Source organism: Bubalus bubalis, chromosome 12 (assembly GCF_019923935.1).
Source record: "Bubalus bubalis isolate 160015118507 breed Murrah chromosome 12, NDDB_SH_1, whole genome shotgun sequence".
Classification (NCBI taxonomy): Eukaryota; Metazoa; Chordata; class Mammalia; order Artiodactyla; family Bovidae; genus Bubalus; species Bubalus bubalis.
Window position 1 is genome coordinate 26,294,375 of NC_059168.1, and position 20,463 is coordinate 26,314,837.

General features: G+C 36.7%; 1 protein-coding gene across 3 annotated transcripts in view; it reads left to right on the top strand.

Moving 5' to 3' along the window:
* CAMKMT (calmodulin-lysine N-methyltransferase) overlaps window positions 1-20,463 on the top strand; it is a 411,076-nt gene that overhangs the window by 18,104 nt on the left and 372,509 nt on the right. For all 3 annotated transcript variants that reach the window (XM_006056820.4, XM_006056819.4, XM_006056821.4), the window contains exon 3: window positions 7,192-7,256. In XM_006056820.4, the coding sequence (XP_006056882.1) occupies window positions 7,192-7,256 (65 nt within the window). The remainder of the gene's footprint in view (window positions 1-7,191; window positions 7,257-20,463) is intronic.

Here is a 20,463-nt window from a genome sequence, read left to right on the forward strand (position 1 = left end):
ATGTAATTTGCTTGCATATACATATAATCAGAGTTTCAATAAATCAAAATGTTCCCTTGATATTTTTTAAAATGTTCCTATTTTAATGTACAAATAATGTACAAATCTAGTTTCCTCTAACTAGTAGATGTAAGACTGAAAAAATAAGGCTTTAGCCATTTGTTTTTGAAAGAGCTCCAAAGTAAGTTGCATCTAGAATCATGTTTTTTAAACCTTGTCCTTCTGAAAATCTTTGTTCTTATGCAGCCTTTGAGGACCCATTCCACTCTCTGGCTTACTGTTTCTAATTTTGGTGTCCACCTTTTTTTGTAATCAAGGTAAAAAGTAATCATTTTAACCACTTTGAATTGTGCAATTAGTGGTTTTTAGTACATTTACAATGTTGTGGAATCATCACCACTCTCTAATTTCAAAAATTTTTCATCACCATGAAATGAAGCCCCAATTCCCATTACTAGTAACTCTCCATCTTACTCCTTCCTCTTCCTCCTGGCAGCCACTTACCAACTTTCTATCTATGTGCTGCTGCTGCTGCTAAGTCGCTTCAGCCATGTCTGACTCTGTGTGACCCCATAGATGGCAGCCCACCAGGCTCCCCCGTCCCTGGGATTCTCCAGGCAAGAACACTGGAGTGGGTTGCCATTCCCTTCTCCAGTGCATGAAAGGGAAAAGTGAAGGTGAAGTCGCTCAGTCGTGTCCCCTATTCTGGACATTTTATATAAGTAGAATCATATGATATATGCCCTTTTATGTTTGGCTTCTTTCACTTAATGTAATGTGTTTTGATTAATCTATGTTACAGCATATATCAATACTCCATTCCTTTTTTATGGCTGAATAATATTCCAGTGTATGGACAATTCCATATTTTGTCTATGCATTCATCAGTTGATGAATATTTGGGTAATTTCTATTTTTTGGCTATTATGAATAATGCTACTAAGAGACTTACTTGGTGATCCAGTGGTTAAGAATCTGCCTGCCAATGCAGGGAACTCAGGTTTAGTCAGGGAACTGAGAGCCCACATGATTCAGAGCAACTAAGCCCGTGTACCACAACTGATGAGCCCACACTCTACAGCCTGTGAACCACAACTACTGAACCCATATACCCAGCTACTGAAGCCCACATGCCTACATCCCATGCTCTGTAACAACAGAAGCCACTACAATGAAAAGATTGCCCGCCACAACTAAAGTAGCCCTTGCTTGCCACGACTAGAGAAAGCTCACGTGCAGCAATGAAGACCCAGCAGAGACATAAATAAAATAAAAATTTTTTAAAAAAGGAGAGAAAAATAATGCTACTATGAACATTCATGTATACATTTTTATGTGAATGTATAATTTTTTAATTCTCTTAGGTGTGTCCTGAGGGGCAAGATTATACATGAATATATAACTTTTTAAATCATAAGTGTTTCCTGAGGGGCAAGATTACTGGGTCATATAGTAACTCTTTATTTAACTTTTTGAAGAATGTCCAAATTGTTTTGTGCAGTGGCTGTGCCATTTTACCTACTAGGAATATAAGAGAGTTCTAGTTTCTCCCCATGCATGCAAGCTCCTATGATTTTTCCTATATTATTATTATTTTTATGATTACCATTCTAGTATGAAGTGATATCTTACTGTTGTTTTGATTTGTAGTCCCCCAGTGACTAAGTATGTTTTACGTTTTTTCATGTGCTCATTGGCTATTTGTATATCTTATTTGCAGAAATGTCTCTTCAAGTCCTTTGCCCATTTTTATTAAGGTTGTTTTTCTCTGTTGTTGAATTGTGAGAGTTCTTTATATATTCTGGATAGTTGAACCATATCAGATGTGTGATTTGCAAATAATTTGTCTCATCTTGTGGTTTATCTTTTCACTTTCTTGATAGTGTCCTTTGGTATATAGAAGTTTTCAGTTTTGTTCAAGTTCAATGTATCTTTTATTTTATTTTATTTTTGTCATTTGTTGTTTGTGTGTTATGTGCCGTATTTAGCCCTCTTGTACCTTTATGAGTGAAAGTTATTCAGTCATGTCTGACTCTTTGCAACCCCATGGACTGTAGCCTGCTAGGCTCCTCTGTCCATGGGATTCTCTAGGAAAGAGTCCTGGAGCAGGTTACCATTCCCTTTTCCAGGAGATCTTCCCAAATCAGGGATCGAACCCACGTCTTCTGCATTGCAGGTGGTTTCTTTACCATCTGAGCCACCAGGTAGGCTTCAAATTTTTCTCTGATAGCTTTTTTTTTTGCTCTTCAAATAATTGTTTGCCCCAGTGACTTGCTCCTTATTTCTTACTCCATGGGCCATTCCTGGGAAAAATCAAAGGTCCTTAGTACTAGCATAGCTTTAGGTGCTTGTAAAAATGGTTGGTTGACTTTTGGAGGAAGAAACTGGCTACTGGTAAATTTTCTTTCAGCTTTATTGAGATATAGTTGACATATATTGACATATATTTATTGAGATATAATTAACATATACCATTGTGTAAATTTAAGATATATACTGTGTTGACTTCAATCACTTATCTATTGCAGAATGATTAGCACCATACTATTAGCTAACACCCCTATCATGTCACATGATTATCATTTCTTTTTTGTGGCTAAAGACCTAGGAAACAGTTAAAGCTTTGGAATTTAGGAGAAACATGGAGTGAACTTTTTATATCTTGGCTATGTTAGCAAAAAGTTGTCATCATTATACAACATTAATTATCAGTGTAATGGAAAGATTGAAGTTTGAGAAGTTCCCTTCCTTCTTGAGAAGTTGAGAAGTTCCAATACAATCCTGCTTAGGTAAACAGTTGAAAGATGAAGGGTAGACAAGATCTTATAGAGTTGACACTTGAATAAAGTAGATATTATTGTTGTTGTTCAATTGCTAAGTCATGTCTGACTCTTTGCAATCCTATAGACTATAGCCTGCCAGACTTCTATGTCCGTGGAGTTTTTCAGGGTTGCCATTTCTTTTCCCTGGGCATCTTCCTGACTCAGGTCTTGAACCTGCATCTCCTGCGTTAGCAGGTGGCTTCTGCACTCCTGAGCCACCAGGGAAGCCTGAATAAAGTAAATAATTCTGAACAAAGAACAATCCTTGGGTTTGGAGCAAAGGAAAGGGAACTTGAAATAATCAAACTGAATATTTACCACACTGTGTCCGTGGTAGTTTTCTTACAGTTAGCACTAATCTGTATACCACTGAGGACAATGATTGTTGACCTTTTTCTTTCATGAGGTGCCATCTTTTAGGGTTTCTCAACTTCATAGATAATTGCTTTTCTTCTTGTAAGTTTTTAGAGGTATGGGATTAGTTCTCCTGTTTCCCTATCCCTGATTCGATTTAATGTCACAGGGTTTACTTTCTGTTCTTGGCTTCAACAAATAAGAATTCTTGGCTTTCTGTTCTTGGCTTTCAAGAAGATGAGTTTTGTGTCACTTTCTGTTTTAAATACTGCCTTTAACTTTTAAACATGCATTTTACCTTAATTATCCCAGTTTCTGCTGTTTAGAAATATTTAACTTGTTGCAAAATATATGTACCTTTTTTTTTTTTTACTCTTGTCTCAGATTTCTTTTCAAATGTTTATTTCATCCTGATAGAGAGAGAGACAAAATGCATGAGAGAATCTCTTTATTAAAACTAGACCATTAAGCAGTTGCTGTTTTAGGTATTTATCCTAAGGAAATAATCAGAAAAGATCTCAATGCTATTTCTATAAGGACGTTTGTTGAAGTAATATGCATAAAGCACAATAGTGGGCATAGTCTAAAAATCCAACATAAGATGTTGGTTCAACAAATTGTGGTGCAATTATTTACTGGACTACTTGGCAGCCATTAAAATCATGTTGCAGGAGAATATTTAATAATGTGAGAAACTTTATAATATGTTAAGTGAAAAAAGTACAAATGCAAAATCGTATGGACAGTGTGCTCTGCTATTTAATGACAGGTCTGTGAACGTAGCATAAAATTTGAAGGCTATATACCAAACTATTAACTGTAGTTACCTCTGCATGATAGGATTATGGGCAGTTTTTCCTTGAGGAAGCTATATATTGCTTTGATCTTCAGGAAAAAATTTTTTTTGAGCTCTATACTGTATTGCTGGTCATTTTAATAGCTTCATCTTGTGTTTCAGATGTTAAATGCTTTGTTCTTTCTCTTCTGACATGTGTGCTATGGTTTTTTTCCATGTTACCGTAAATAACCTCTTCTAGAATCTTGCATCCACAGAGAAGATTCAGAATCTTCGTACCAGTGATGAAAGTTGGATTTGTGGTTGATAGCTTCATTGCCTTAGGTTATGATACTGTTGAGGCCAATAGTAATGGCAGATAACTTTCTGCATTCTCCCTTCATCACTCTTTGAGGGAACTAGGTCTCTGCGATAGAAATAAAAAGTTCTTCTGAGAAGGGTATTGCAGTTGACATGTATTTTCTTACTGTATCTATTAGCTCTCTAGGGCTCCCAGAACAAAACACTGCAGTTTGGATGGCTTTAACAGCAGGTGTGTTTGCTCACAGTTTGGAGTCTGGGAGCCTTAGATCTAGGTGTTGCAGGCTTGGTTTCATCCAAGGCCTCCTGGACGTGTGTATGGGGCTGTGCCCTTGCTGCCTCTTCCCGTGGTTGTCCTTCTGTGCACAGGCCTTGTCTCTGTGTGTGTTAATCTTCTTTTTGTGTAAGGACAATAGTCGTTTTGCATTATGGCCCACCCTAATGACCCAATTTTAACCTGATTAGCTCTTTGAAGGCCCTTCTGAGGGATGGGAGCTGGTTAGGGCTTCAGCATATGAATTTGGGGAGGGGGCGCAGTTTAGTCCGTAAAAATGTGCATCATTCATGATAAGTTTTTGTGTCAAAGTAAGAGTCTGACACGACTGAGCGACTTCACTTTCATCTTTGACTTTCATGCATTGGAGAAGGAAATGGCAACCCACTCCAGTGTTCTTGCCTGGAGAATCCCAGGGACGGGGGAGCCTGGTGGGCTGCTGTCTATGGGGTCGCACAGAGTCGGACATGACTGAAGCGACTTAGCAGCAGCAGCAGCAGCAGTGTTGATAAAGTAAATTTTATTGTGAATTATTAATGCTTATTATAAACTATTCAGTTCAGTTCAGTTCAGTCGCACAGTCGTGTCCGACTCTGTGACCCCATGAATCACAGCATGCCAGGCCTCCCTGTTCATCACCAACTCCCGAAGTTCACTCAAACTCATGTTCATCGAGTCGGTGATGCCATCTAGCCATCTCATCCTCTGTCACCCACTTCTCCTCCTGCCCCCAATCCCTCCCAGCATCAGGGTCTTTTCCAATGAGTCAACTCTTCGCATGAGGTCATCAAAGTATTGGAGTTTCAGCTTCAGCATCAGTCCTTCCAGTGAACACCCAGGACTGATCTCCTTTAGAATGGCCTGGTTGGACCTCCTTGCATGCAGTCCAAGGGACTCTCAAGAGTCTTCTCCAGCACCACAGTTCAAAAGCATCAATTCTTCGGCACTCAGCCTTCTTCACAGTCCAACTCTCACATCCATACATGACCACTGGAAAAACCATAGCCTTGACTGGACATACCTTTGTTGGCAAAGTAATGTCTCTGCTTTTGAATATGCTATCTAGGTTGGTCATAACTTTGCTTCCAAGGAGTAAGCGTCTTTTAATTTCATTGCTGCAATCACCATCTGCAGTGATTTTGGAGCCCCCCAAAATAAAGTCTGACACTGTTTCCACTGTTTCCCCATCTATTTCCCATAAAGTGATGGGACCAGATGCCATGATCTTTCTTAGTTTTCTGAATGTTAAGCTTTAAGCCAACTTTTTCACTCTCCTCTTTCACTTTCATCAAGAGGCTTTTTAGTTCCTCTTCACTTTCTGCCATAAGGGTGGTGTCATCTGCATATCTGAAGTTACTGATATTTCTCCCAGCAATCTTAATTCCAGCTTGTGCTTCTTCCAGCTCAGCGTTTCTCATGATGTACTCTGCATATAAGTTAAATAAGCAGGGTGACAATATACAGCCTTGACGTACTCCTTTTCCTATTTGGAACCAGTCTGTTGTTCCATGTCCAGTTCTAACTGTTGCTTCCTGACCTGCATACAGGTTTCTCAAGAGGTAGGTCAGGTGGTCTGGCATTCCCATCTCTTTCAGAATTTTCCGCCGTTTATTGTGATCCACACAGTCAAAGGCTTTGCCATCCTAAAGAACTACAGCTGTAAGTTATATAGGGGAGCATGTAGAAGATTGTAGATGTATTAGCAACAACTTTTTTTAATCACCACTGGAAAAGTAACTCAGACTCTATGACCTGTTGACAGTTGGGTTCGTTTATGAAGAATAGTATCTTTTATAACTATTAGTAAAATAGCAGTTATCAAATATTTAAAGGGCCATCAAGTGAAGAGAGATGAAAAGGAACAGAATTAAGATTGGTGGGCAAGATACAAAACATTTGCCCCCTGGCATGTAGAACTCCCTATAAATGGAACGTGCAGACTTGAAAGTTGGTTAGTTCTTTGTGACTAAAGTTCTGAATTTGTTGGGCCATTAAAGAGGAAATTATGTGTTATGGAGTGTGGTTATGGAGGTCGATTACTTATTTTTAGATTCTCAAAGTGTGGAGTTTTGTTGTCTCTAAAAAGATAAATAATTTATCTCACACTTATATAATTAAAATAATAAAATAATTATTAGTACTTTAAAATGTAGGTTAATCATCAAGAAATGCCATTGCATTAAATATCCCAAAGACTAGTCTGTTCTTTTCCTTCTCCCTCTAGTGGGCAGCTGGAGAAGGAAATGGCAACCCACTCCAATACTCTTGCCTGGAAAATCCCATGGACGGAGGAGCCTGGTAGGCTACAGTCTATGGGGTTGAGGAGAGTCGGACACGACTGAGTGACTTCACTTTCCCTTTTCACTTTCATGCACTGGAGAAGGAAATGACACCCCACTCCAGTGTTCTTGCCTGGAGAATCCCAGGGACGGGGGAGCCTGGTGGGCTGCCATCTATGGGGTCGCACAGAGTCAGACTACTGAAGCGACTTAGCAGCAGCAGCTAGTGGGCAGAAATACTTTAAAAACATAACATGGAAAGGTTTGTTAGTATTCAGTATGTCACAATGCATAGTCTCAGCTTTAAATAATTAATAAATGTTAATATGTCAGAGTCATTAAAGAAAATGCTTTATTCCTTTCTAGGCATAATAGTGGATCTCTGAATGTTGAAGATGTTCTTACCAGCTTTGACAATACAGGAAATGTCTGTAAGTTATATACTTACTTTATAGAAATAATTTTAGTGTTTTAAAAGTCAATTTTTAATCGTTTTTTTTTCAGTGTTTATTGACTAGCGTATGTATGTGGGTGTATCATAGAAACTCCTGCTGTTTTTAGCTGCATAATAAGCCTCATATAAGATGCACCTACTAAGTGGGATAGGGCAGTTTTTATACTTGGCAGTTTTGTGTGTGTACAACCCACGTGCATTTGAATCTTGGTTCTGAAATTAATCTTGAGCAATTTATATTGTCTCCAGGGCCTCATTCTTTTTCATCTCTTAGAACTGAATATAATGTATATAAAGTGTGTAATGTACTACATTCCTCATAGTTTATACTCAGTAAATGAAATTTTTTATTATTACCTGTGGTGAGTACCTCTAAAGCGTTTAAGTTTTTTCTAATAAGGAAGATAATATTATTAAGGATTATTCTGATGTGGTAAAATAAACTATTTTGATTGAACTAAGTAGGGCAGAAGGAACCCTGGATTCTCTAGTACTATCCCTTTTGTTTCTTGTTTCCATTTTGACCTTTTCAATTAATCAGTCAGACAGAGGGGCTGTCTCTCCCTTCTTTGCTGTGTTTCGGGTGTGTGCATTTCCACTTCTTGTTCTCTTTCACTGGAGAATAAACCCAGAACATTTTTCCTTGCTGCTAATATACTTTAATAGAATATTTTTGTTTTATTCATTATTATAATATTATAGAATATATTATCTTTTGATCTAAGCCTTTAATTACATCATGATGGATTTCTCCACTGAGAAAATCATTTAATCATAATGTCATACAATGATAGAAATCAAACAAGAATCTTTTTATATCATGATATTAAACAATATACCATGATAGAAGCTGTGTACTTCTTTCTGTGTGCTGCATAGGCTATTTTCCTTAAGATAGTGGATTATCAGTGAAATATGACCATTTTAAATGTAAAAATTATCTTCAAGTGCTTTTCTTCTCAAAAGAAATTTTATAACTGTGACCACTTATTGTATGAACTACAATAACATACTCAGCAAGAAGTACTCATTTTAGATCAGCATAGAATAATGTCCAGCAATACTCAGGCAATAATCTTGTTCTTATGCCCACATAATGGCAAGCTTTTGATTGCCGAGAAAAATATTTATGTATTTTGTCACTAAGAAGTCTAAATATCCTAAAATTATCCTAAAATATTTAAAATGTAATTTTATTTTTTGTGGACAGTGATAGGCATACCTTTTAGTTTTTATGTGCTGATGCTGGCTGAGTTCTTTCCCAATATTTTTACTGGGGGTTGGGGCAAAGTCTGGGTTCGGTTCAGTTCAGTTCAGTCGCTCAGTCGTGTCCGACTCTTTGCAACCCCATGGACCGCAGCACTCCAAGCCTTCCTGTCCATCACCAGCTCCTGGAGCCTACCCAAACTCATGTCCATTGAGTCGGTGATCCCATCCAACCATCTCATCTTCTGTCATCCCCTTCTCCTCCTGCCCTCAATATTTTCCAGCATCAGGGTCTTTTCAGATGAGTCAGCTCTTCACATCAGGTGGCCAAAGCATTGGAGTTTCAGCTTCAACATCAGTCCTTGCAATGAACACCCAGGACTGGTCTCCTTTAGGATGGACTGGTTGGGTCTGGGTAAGGAATGCTAATGGTAGTTGAGATGTTCTCCTTTAGTTCTTTGATAATGTAAATATCATTAAGTCAGGCTTTGCTGTGCTTAGTTGCTCAGTTGTGTCCAACTCTTTGTGACTCTATGGACTGTAGCTTGCCAGGCTTCTCTGTTGACGGGAATTCTTCAGGCAAGAATACTGGAGTGGGTTGCCATGCCCTCCTCCAGGGCATCTTCCCAGCCCAGGGATCGAACCCAGGTCTTTAGCATTGCAGGCGGATTCTTTCCCGTCTGAGCCACCAGGGAAGCAGGTCAGGCTTATGCATGTGTAATTTAGGAACATCATCCTAAAATGCTATATGTGAATTAAAAAAAATTTTTGTTTTTTGGCCATGCCACATGGCATGCAGGATCTTGTGGAACCCTCACTTTTCTGTAGCAGAAGTGCAGAGTCTTAACCACTGGACTGCCAGGAAGTCCTGAATATGGATTTTTGGTTTGGTAATGTGAAAATCAAGTATTGTTCCCAGTGGCTCAGTATGAAATAGGGCCACTAGCTGGCAGCATTATGTAAAAAAATATTTTTTTCCTTAAGGTCTAAGCTATTATTTTGTATATGAATAATATATATATACTTCTCAAACATTTTTTCCCATCAACTTGTCTGCACCTACCCTCCTCCTCAAGTTGTTGTTGCATTGACAAATGGAGATATTGTATGGTTACGTTTTTTTTTTTCCCGCTGCTGCTCATTGTTTGGTAGAAAGACTTGAGTCTTTGGAATTAGAACCACCTAGTTTCTTGATTCTGAAATTAATCTCAAGCCATTTTATATTATCTCCAGGAGCCTCAGTGTTTTTCATCTCTTAGAACTGGTTATAATGTATTGAAGTGTATAACATACTACATCCCTCATAGCTGATGCTCCGTAAATGAATCTGCTGTTACAGTGATGAGTACCTATAAAGCTTTGCAGTTTTTGTCTAATAATGAAGATAGTATTATCAAGGATTATCTTGATGTTGTAAAAGTAAAGTATTTTGATTGAACAAGGTGGGAAAATAGATCAAATTACAGAAACAGTAATTTACTAAAATGTTTTGTCATACATATGGTCTTAAAAACCTGAATGTATAGCCTAAGTAATAATTCAGTAACTTCTAAGTAATAGAAGAGGTGATAAAAATAAAGCTTATTAAAACATGTTTTGTAGTATTTATATTACTCTTTAAGAAAAATCTATAATGATATTTCAACTTAATGTAAAATTGGTAAAGTCCTGTTAAAGTAAGTCTTGATTATAACTTTCATATAATTTTTGTCAAGGCTTAAAGTGATCAAGTTTTGAAAAAGTGGTTTTTTCACTTGATGTCTCAAATATTTGATTGTAGTGTAGTAGTGACATTAGGGGCTTCCCAGGTGACTCAGAGCTAAAGAATCTGCCTGCCAATGCAGAAGACACAGGAGACATGGATTCAGTCCCTGGATTGGGAAGATCCCCTGGTAGGAAATGGTAACTGACTCCAGTATTCTTGCCTGGAGCATTCCACGGACATAACAGCCTGGTGGGCTACAATCCACGGTGTCGCAGAGTTGGACACCACTGAGCAGGCACAATGACATTAGATTGAGTTTGTGACAGGAAGGCCCAGCAGAGGGTGCTACGATCACAAGTCTATCTCACAGCTCAATATAATTGGACTAAATAACTTGAATAGTAAGCCTAAGCTTTCATCACGTAAACAAGAAAAATGTATGTTTAAATGTTTATCTCTGATTTATTTCTTATATATTTAATATATTCAGCAATTCACTAATAAATAGATTTTCTTAACTGATGTGTTTAGTTCATTTTTTACTCATTTAGTAAGTATCAGTTTAATTTTCACACTTCTAGCTTTAAATACAGGAATACTTTTAGTTCATTTTTTACTCATTTAGTAAGTATCAGTTTAATTTTCACACTTCTAGCTTTAAATACAGGAATACTTTTGGTCTTGTTAATCTTTATAGAGAAATTTCTATACAGAAAAAACAGTTCCTAAATCATTACCATGGTAGAACACTACTATCATGCTGAAGAATATTTGGGATGAGGAAAAAACGTTTTTAATATGATACCAGGAGAGAACCAGTAGGTGGAATTATCCATTTATTCAGGAATTAGTTTCTGGGTTAACATAGCTTCCTGATAATAAAAAAATAATTTAATTAAAGTACTTTATAGTTAACAACCCCCTGTACATGTTTATACAAAACATACATATGAGAATATATATAAAATATATTTGTGTTTACTGGAACCATTAATCTCAATTTCCAGTTAACTTCAAAAACAAGTAATGCTTTTATTCATTATAAATTTTCAAAGCGGAGAGGATCACTCTTACTGCTTGAAGTTGTTTGTGCTCTCATCAAAAAGATTTGGAAAAATCTTTAATTTTGGAAAATAAATGAAACCTCTAGATATTTTCTTATTTGGTGATATATTAGAAAAGAAAATATTCCTTATGTTTGCCTCTACTATTTTAAATGTATGACTTGCAAAGTGTTGTATGTTTTTGAGATATCCTTTCAGTATCTGCATTCCTTTGAATGTTGTAGGGAGAAATTAAAATGAACCTCACACAGTCTTTTCTGCATAATAATTCATTGCTCCATAGGATACGACCCCAGTCTTATTTTTATAATACTTATATTTGCTGTTGTGAAAAACAAATTATTTTGAAAGTCAAACTTCTTTTTTGCTTACCTCTAACTAGGGATAGGTGTTCATATTTTGTCTTTGGAGTCTGGTACTTGAGAACATACTTCTTTTTAAAGTATCAAAGCTACTTTGTGGAAAGATCCTGTCTGCTATTGATTCATTGTGCCTGGAAAGAGATGCCATCAAGCTCCCTAGGGATAAGTATAGGATGCATCCTTCACTTCAGACCAGGTGCTAGCTTCTTTTGTGTTTCATGTAACATGTCACGCAGATACTTTGGGTCACAAGAGAGTACTCTGTGGCAGATCTCTGGCTTCTGTTTTCTCTGCCGGCTGAGCCTCCTTTCCAGCCAGTCCCTGACCTCCAATCAAAGAAATCCCATCATGCCGTATTTCTTCTGAAAGCACTTTCTCTTTCTCCACCTCATCTCTTTCCTCCACTGAAATGATTTAAAAAAAAATGATTCTCTTCAGCCCTTAATCCAAATTTTACTGCATAGTATATAGTACGACTGTTTGCTACTCGGTGCGGGGAATATAATTGCTTCATTTGAACTCTTTGTTTTTTTTTTAATCACGTTGTCCTTTGGACAGCATGGACAAATAATTAATACTTCTCATATAATTTATTGATACAATATATACAATATAATGTGTATAAGCCATTAAAGGCTTTGGAAGTCAATAGTTACTGTATATTATTGCAATAATCTACTATGAATCAGGAGTCCTGGCTAGCACAACAGTGCCACTTAAATTTGAGAAATATATTGGTAACATTCCTTCTGCTATTCTTTGAAATAATTTTTTTTCTCCTCACTGAGCTACACAACAGGACTTTGTGATGGTTGATGTCTCATGACATCAACCTAGAGAAATTTGTAGACTTTCTACCTTGTATACTCTTACATGCGAAAATGGTGATTTTTTTTCTCCCCAACAAATCCTGGGTCTAACCTTGACTTTAAATGCACACAGCTGCAGTCTCTTGTTTCTTGGTTCTTTCTAGGGGTCTCATAGTTGGACCTGTTTTGTGATGTATCCAAAACTCATCTATTTTGGGTTAGTAATTAAGCAAATATTCTTGTTGAAATACAAAATGTTTTCAATTTCTACCTATATTTGGGAGACCAAAGTTGACTTGTCTCTTAGGAAATACAATCCAAATTTTTAGTTTTTCTTTTTCATTTTTATTGTGTTATGTAGTTAATGTCTGTAATATTGGTGGAATTATTTCAGCTTCAGGAGTGTCAGATTGGATTTAAAGTTTTTCCTCATTCAAATAAAGGCATATTGTGTTTATATCTATGTATGTAGACATATATACATTTATGTAGGTGTATGTATATATTCTTGGTAAGAGTGTGTGATTAAAAAATGAGAACTTTGGTCTTTTGTGGGTAATTGCTCTATTTTTAATGTAGTGGGATCATGGAAGCATTCTGGAATATGAAGCTGAGGTTTTAGCTCTGCCAGTTACTTGCTGTGTGATTATAGGCAAGTTTTTAAACAGATCTTAACTGTTTACAATTGAATAAGAAACAATAACTACCTTTTAGTGTAGTAAACATAATATTAGGTAATGTGAAAATACTGTGTAAACTGTAGGTAATATTTGTATTAGTATTTTGTTGTTAATACTAATATCATGTCTCATTTATTCTAAGACCTTTTTAATATCTTTGATATTGGAAAATAACACAAAATAGGAAATATTTTTGTGTTTTAATGTTTTACATTATTTTGTACATGAAAACATAGTGCAAAGTCACATTATGAAAAGTGTAATATTACTGCAGAAATACATATGTAAATCAGTGTTTTAGAAAAGAAACTTCAGAAAGACAAAAATATATGTGATTTATTATGTGATAAAGATGGAATTTCAGTGGGAGTGGAAAGGATGAATTCTTCAATAAATAGTATTGTCTAGGAATTTAGAAAAAAATAACAAATGAAATCTCTTCCTTTATACTATGTAATTACCAAAATTAATTTAAGATAGTTAAATATTTAATTAACAAATTCTAACACTTCTAGATATTTCAGATGAATACTTTTAAGATATTGAAATAAGTAAGGCCTTTCTAAGTGTGACCCAAGTCCTATGAATTTAAAAATAGATTGACTAAATAAAGATTTAAAGTCACTTTATTCAAAAAGTAGCAAAAAAGTTGAAAGAGAAATGACAAACTGGTAATTATTATTTATGACATATACGTGGACAAAGATGTATTCTCTTTATTGTGTGAAGAGCTCCCACAAAGAAATAGCAAAAGCAGGCTGTAGATCTATAAGAAAAAGACAAAGCATAGTGAAAATTAGAAAAAAGTAATTCACAAAAACAATGCCAATGCTCTATAAAGACATCAAATGATTATTTTACTAGTAAAGAAGTAATGAAATGCAATTAAAACAGTGAGAATTATTATCAAATTGGCGAAGATGAGCAACAATAAACAATAATCAGTGAATTGCAGGTACGTCTGCATTCTCATCTACCATTGGTGGGAGGGTACATTGATTCTACTTTTCTAGAGGCAGTCTGGCGATATCTTTCATAATTTTTAGTACCCATATCATCTGATTAATAATTCTTTTTCTAAGAAATAATGCAGCCAAAATGTAAAGGTGGAATGTAAAGGAATTCATTATAGCACAGTGAATAACTGGAAAAAAACAAATCTTTAATTTTAGATGACTGGTTAATTATGGATATTTCATGAAATGGAATATTTTATAGCTGTACAAGGCTTTAAAGGATATTGGGTTAAAAAATTACTACAGGGAATATGATTCTATTTCTGTGACGTACATAGCTACTAATGAAGTAGCTATGTGGATGCATAGTTGTTGTTGTTCAGTCGCTAAGTCATGTCCAGACAAAGCGTGGTCCACTGCAGAAGGGAATGGCAGACCACTCCAGCATTCTTGCCCTGAGAACCTCATGAGCAGTATGAAAAGGTGTATGCATAGAACTGTGTCTAAATGTTCACAGTGTTTTGTTGGGGTATTGGAGTTATGGATGGTTATCACGTTCTTCTTTATACTTTTCAGCATTTGATTTTTTTTTATTGTATTAGACTTCTATTAGGCAGTGTCATTTTTATTTTGAAAAAAGTGAATACTCTTTAATTTCAAAATTGAGTGATAATTTTGGTTTTTTTTTGACTGAAAGCTGTGATAAAATCTCAAATTGCTTAGGACAATACTGTGGGAAAAAGGAGCAATTAATTTTACTACTGAAAAAATATAAAGTAGTTTATTTTTAAACAGTGCTTTTGTCCAAGGAACTCACATCACTGTTAGATATTAATCTGTTAATTCCCCCAATACACTTGAAAGAAGTCAAAGATCAAATCATTCTAGGCCTATATTAGGTTGTGGGAGTTAAAAGAAGTTAAAAACTCAGTCAATGGAAGAAAATTGAGCTTGAGCATAGGTAATTTATAAGTTCTGTTGAAAAACAAATTTTAAGGTTCAGTTAGTGGGCATAGGTAATGGTCAGCAGCCCTGAGACTATAAGGATCCCATGGAGAAGGGAATGCTAACCACTCCAGTATTCTTGCTTGGAAAATTCCGTGGACAGAGTAGCCTGGCAGGCCATAGTCCGTTGGGTTGCAAAAGAGTCAGACACACCTGAGCAACCAACAATTGAGACTGTTGGAGGCCCCGGTGAGAGTGGGGAGCTGGTGATAGTATGCAACACTGGTCTGGATTTGGCTCGTAGGCCATCTTGAGAATTGCAGTGTGTGTGTGTGTGTGTGTGTGTGTGTGTGTGTGTGTGTGTAGCCTTCATTAGAAAGACTTCTAGAGGGTAGTTAGAAAAGATTTCCAGGGGTAGGTTAGGTCTCTAGATGGTAGTTTTCTGAGCTATATGTTTCCAATTGTCCGACTTTCTGGCTCCAAGTTGTCAGGGCAATTTTTTCTTTTGACACAATATTGGGTAGACATGCTCCTAAGCCATAAACAGAGTCCTCTGCATTTTCTTACTATTTACCATGGAAGGAACATTTAGAAGACATCTCTTTTTAATTCACTTAAAAAATTTTTATTTGAAATAAAAAATTATGGAGTTGTAATGATTCTCTTTGATAAAAGGTGCTGCTATCATGAGGAAAGACCGAAATAAACACTAGTATCCTTTCTAGATTCATAACATATATTAGTACTTAACCAAGGTATTAATACCAGAAGGTAGTTTATGTCTTTGTTATAAACCTGCTAGTTTCCCCCTCCTTTCTATATTTGAAGGGATGTGCTTAATTGAGATGCTTTCAAGTTTTAGCAGAGGATGTGCCAAGCAAGCCTTCCTCCTCCCAACAAATTCTGAATAGTATTGCTTTATCTTCTTTCAGATAGCTACCTTTTTTTTCCCTTACAGTGTTAGGGACTTTGTGAATATTCTTCTCATTTAGTCTTCTGAACAATTTTGCAAGTGGCGAGGAAACTGATACTCAGATAAAAATTTGCTTAAAAATTAATATTTAGTAAACAGTCACACAGGAATTTATGCCTCTTCTACTATATTTCTTAAAGGTAGCATTTCTCCAAAATGACGAGCAATGAATTTTAAAAGTTCATGGTAGAAATTGAAACTAAAAGTGGTAACTTGGAGTGCAAGAAAATAACTTTGGCAAATGGAATAGAATTCTGTCCAGTGGATTGTGTCTCAGAAGAGGCTGATTAAAGGTCACTGGGAAATGGGCTCTCTAGGGTTTCTGAAAGGTAGTTGACAATCTAATGGAGTGGGGATTTAGGGAGCAAGGATGGGGTGAAAGAACGCATTGTCTTTTAATAGTCTAAAACCAAATGTGGGTTTTATTTCAATTTTTTTTTCTTTTTTGAGAAGTTCTGCTTTTTGCACAGTAATACGGTAGTAATATTGATTTGTGTTTTTTACATAGCCCTTTCTCTAAGGTACTCAATGTGTTTCTCAAGCTTATGGCTATAGTGATATTTATAAATTGCTTAAATAAGCATTAGCCACACAAAAAGCTCAACTGAGTATTTCTGTCTTTAGGAAAATAGTGTGGATTTGGACAGTCTTTCCACAGAGAATAGTGGATATTTGGACATTTGTTTGGCCTATATGTATTGCCACACTCTGTGAATGCTTGATGTGAATAAAATATTTGATGATTGAATGAATTTAGTATTTGTATGTGTGTATCTTTTTAATTCATTAAAAATTTTTTTTTAATGTGGACCATTTTTAAAGTCATCTGTTGAATTTGTTACAGTCTTGCTTTTCCTGTTTATATTCTGATTTTCTGGCCACAAGGCATGTGGAATCCTAGCTCCCCAACCAGGGTTCAAACCCGTACCCCCCTTATTAGAAGGTGAAGTCCCAACCTCTGGAATGCCAGGGAAATTCCTCTCGTCTCTTTTGTGTTCTCCTTTCTCACCCTTCACTTGCTACTCCTAGCCTTGAGTCTAAGTATTTGTGTTATATCCTGGGGAGTGGGGATAGTCATAGAAGGAATTAAGAGAAGCTCCCGATCGTTCTGTCTGTGTATGTGTGTGGGGACATGTGGATGTTTTCTGTACATTGGAGATGCTGCACGTGCTCACAGTCTGCTTGTTCTGAATCAGGTGGAGTCTTTGCTCCTGGTGGCAAATTCATGGTTTGTTGGAAGCCTTTGGTGGTGGGGGCCAGACTTCTGTGTCATTGCCATGTCATTGTCATTTCCTGGGGCTCCCATAGTTCCTACTGAAAGATGTAGTAGAACCTAGACTTCAAACTTAAGCATCATTTTTAATTGTGATAGTCAAAGAAAGGCAAATAATATTTTGATCAATCTTGGAGTTTGGTTTTACTTTAATGTTGGACAACTTAATCAGAATTTAGTGGGGATTTGTTGTACTGCTATTATGTATGATTGAGAAATAGCATGAATTTATGTAAACCACACGGAGAAGGCGATGGCATCCCACTCCAGTACTCTTGCCTGGAAAATCCCGTGGATGGAGGAGACTGGTAGGCTGCAGTCCATGGGATCGCTAAGAGTCGGACACGACTGAGCGACTTCACTTTCACTTTTCACTTTCATGCATTGGAGAAGAAAATGGCAACCCACTCCAGTGTTCTTGCCTGGAGGATCCCAGGGACGGGGGAGCCTGGTGGGCTGCTGTCTTGGGGTCGCACAGAGTCAGACATGACTGAAGTGACTTAGCAGCAGCAGCAGCATGTAAACCACGACTTCTCTGCTTCTACTTGTGCCCTGGATTCCTTTAAAGGAGAAATTATAATGATGAGAAGGGGAACATTGATTCATGTTGCCTCCTTGGATCTTTCTCTCGTAAGTCCTACAGATTTGTAGTTTATATCCTACAGTTTTAGCACTGAATTTTGTATCATATCGTATTAGCTATTTGTTAATTTTTTTCTCTCCCAAGTAAAGTATAACCCCACAGATTGCAGGCACCATAGCCTTTCTGGTTCAGTCTCAAGGGGGTATTAGTCTAAAGTCCATTCAACAAAAGTATTTTCAAATAACTTGGGTATTTTACCTCTTTTGATTAAGTGACTTGAGAGCAACACAGTCTTTAGCAATTTTTCTTTTTTTTTTCCCCTTCTCCCATCCTCTACTGTTCTATATTGATACCAATTCTGCACTCCTACATACAAAACAATCAAACAAAAAACTTTAGAAAGCAGTTCTCTTGTCTCTATCATAACTCTTTCCTTTTCCTCCATCCATGGGATTTTCCAGGCAAGAGTACTGGATTGGGGTGTCATTGCTTTCTCCGCTTTTTCCAGCTACATACCTGTGTAAAACTAGATTTTCTTCATTTTCTTCAACCAAAACAACACTTTCCAACAAACTGAAGGCAGAAGCAGATATGGATATTCCATTGTCTGCTGTTAAGCCAAAGATTTACAAAAATATAAAACAATTAACTCTTTCTAGTATTATTTATATTAACATTCAATGAGTTTATTATTATTGTTTTTATATTAGTAAATATTTTAAATTTCTCTTATTTTTTAATTTCTGAATTTCTCATACAGTAAATATCAACAAATACAATCCACTGAAACAAAATCTCCTTTCTATTATCTTCAGTAATTTTTAGCATTGAACAGGTTTGAGAACCTAGCAAGTCTAAGTACTGTGAAAGTGCAAGAGATTTTGCTCAGTTATATCAGGCTAACTCCAGCCTCTGACACTGCCCCATCACTTTAGCAAGTGTCTGTGCTAAGTCACTTCAGTCGTATCTGACTCTGTGTGATGCTAGGGACTGTGGCCTGCCAGGCTGCTCTGCCCATGGGATTCTCCAGGCAAGGATACTGGAGTGGGTTGCTATGCCCTCCTCCAGAGGATCTTTCTGACCCAGGGATCGAACCCATGTTTCTTACTTCTTCTGCATTGGCAGGTAGATTCTTTACCTCTAGCGCCACCTGGGAAGCCCAAGTGTCCAGTGAAGAGAAAAAAAAAAAAAGGCTGTGCATTTTGGGCTTACCTCAGTTTCCATCTGTCAAACTAGCCCACACAACTGTTAAAAGTTCTTCTGATTTCTCTTTTCCCCTCTGGATTCTCTCTGCCTGGAAAAAAACTAATCCTAAAAACATGTCCATACTTAGCAATTGCTCTCAGGAACAAACAGCTAGCTATCTCAGTTCACATGAGAAGGAATCTCTAGAATTTAAGTTTACCTCTTCTCTTTGCTTCCATAGCTATATAGCTTTCAAAATATGATTTTTAGAATTTATCCAATTTCTGCATAACATCTCTAGCCTGCCGCTACTCACTGCATTATACTCAGGCCTTTTAATCCACTTGCTGCTGCTGTTTAGTCGTTATGTCTCACTCTTTGCAATCCCTGGACTTCAGCCCACCAGGCTCCTCTGTCCATGGAATTTTCCACACAATAATACTGCAGTGGGTTGCCATTTCCTTCTCCAGGGGATCTTGCCGACCCAGGGATCGAATCTGTGTCTCGTGCTTGGCAGGTGGGGTTCTTTACCACTGAGCTGCTACCAAATAACAATAGCTAACACTTATTAACTAGCTGCCAAACAATATTCTAAGCATTTTATATAATGCTTAGAACTCATTTAATTCTCAAGAGAACATAATAAGGTATTGTAACTAAAGTTTCACAGCTTATAACTGGTAAAGTAAGAATTCAAATCCAAGCAGTTTGGTTTCCGAGTCTTTAACCTTTGCCTTATCTACCGTACATTTTTCCCTCAGGAAGTTCAGTTCAGTTCAGTTGCTCAGTTGTGTCCAACTCCTTGTGACCCCAAGAATCGCAGCACGCCAGGCCTCCCTGTCCATCACCAACTCCTGGAGTTCACTCAAACTCATGTCCATCGAGTCGGTGATGCCATCCAGCCATCTCACCCTCTGTCATCCCCTTCTCCTCCTGCCCCTTAGTCACACTCAAATGAATCCATTCATTTTCCACAAGTGTACTTGTATTCAGTATATATAGCAGATAGGTAAATCTATGCCTCAGTTTTAGAGGATGTATAGTACAGGCCCCATGAACTAATAAAAACTGAATTTAGAACACATGCAAATTTAGATTAGCTAATGCAATAATTGAAAAAAAATTGAATTACTGCCAAGATTTGAAAATAGGAAGATTCACGTAACAACCTAGATTTTAAATTTCTCTTTGAGGAAAATAATGATCTAGTAGTCTGATCTCACATGGTAATCATTATCTGGAGCTGAGCAGATTCTCCATTTTTCCCCCTTACCATCACATCCGTGGGTGTTTGAATTTGTAACCTCTGATACTTATTATGTATTTGGATGCACTTAAAGGCAGATTTATTGTTCTACATTTTCAGATTATTTAGTTATATATTTAAGAAGAGTCAATTCTGATTAGTCATTTTGTTTATTAAAGCTAATTAAGTAAAATGCT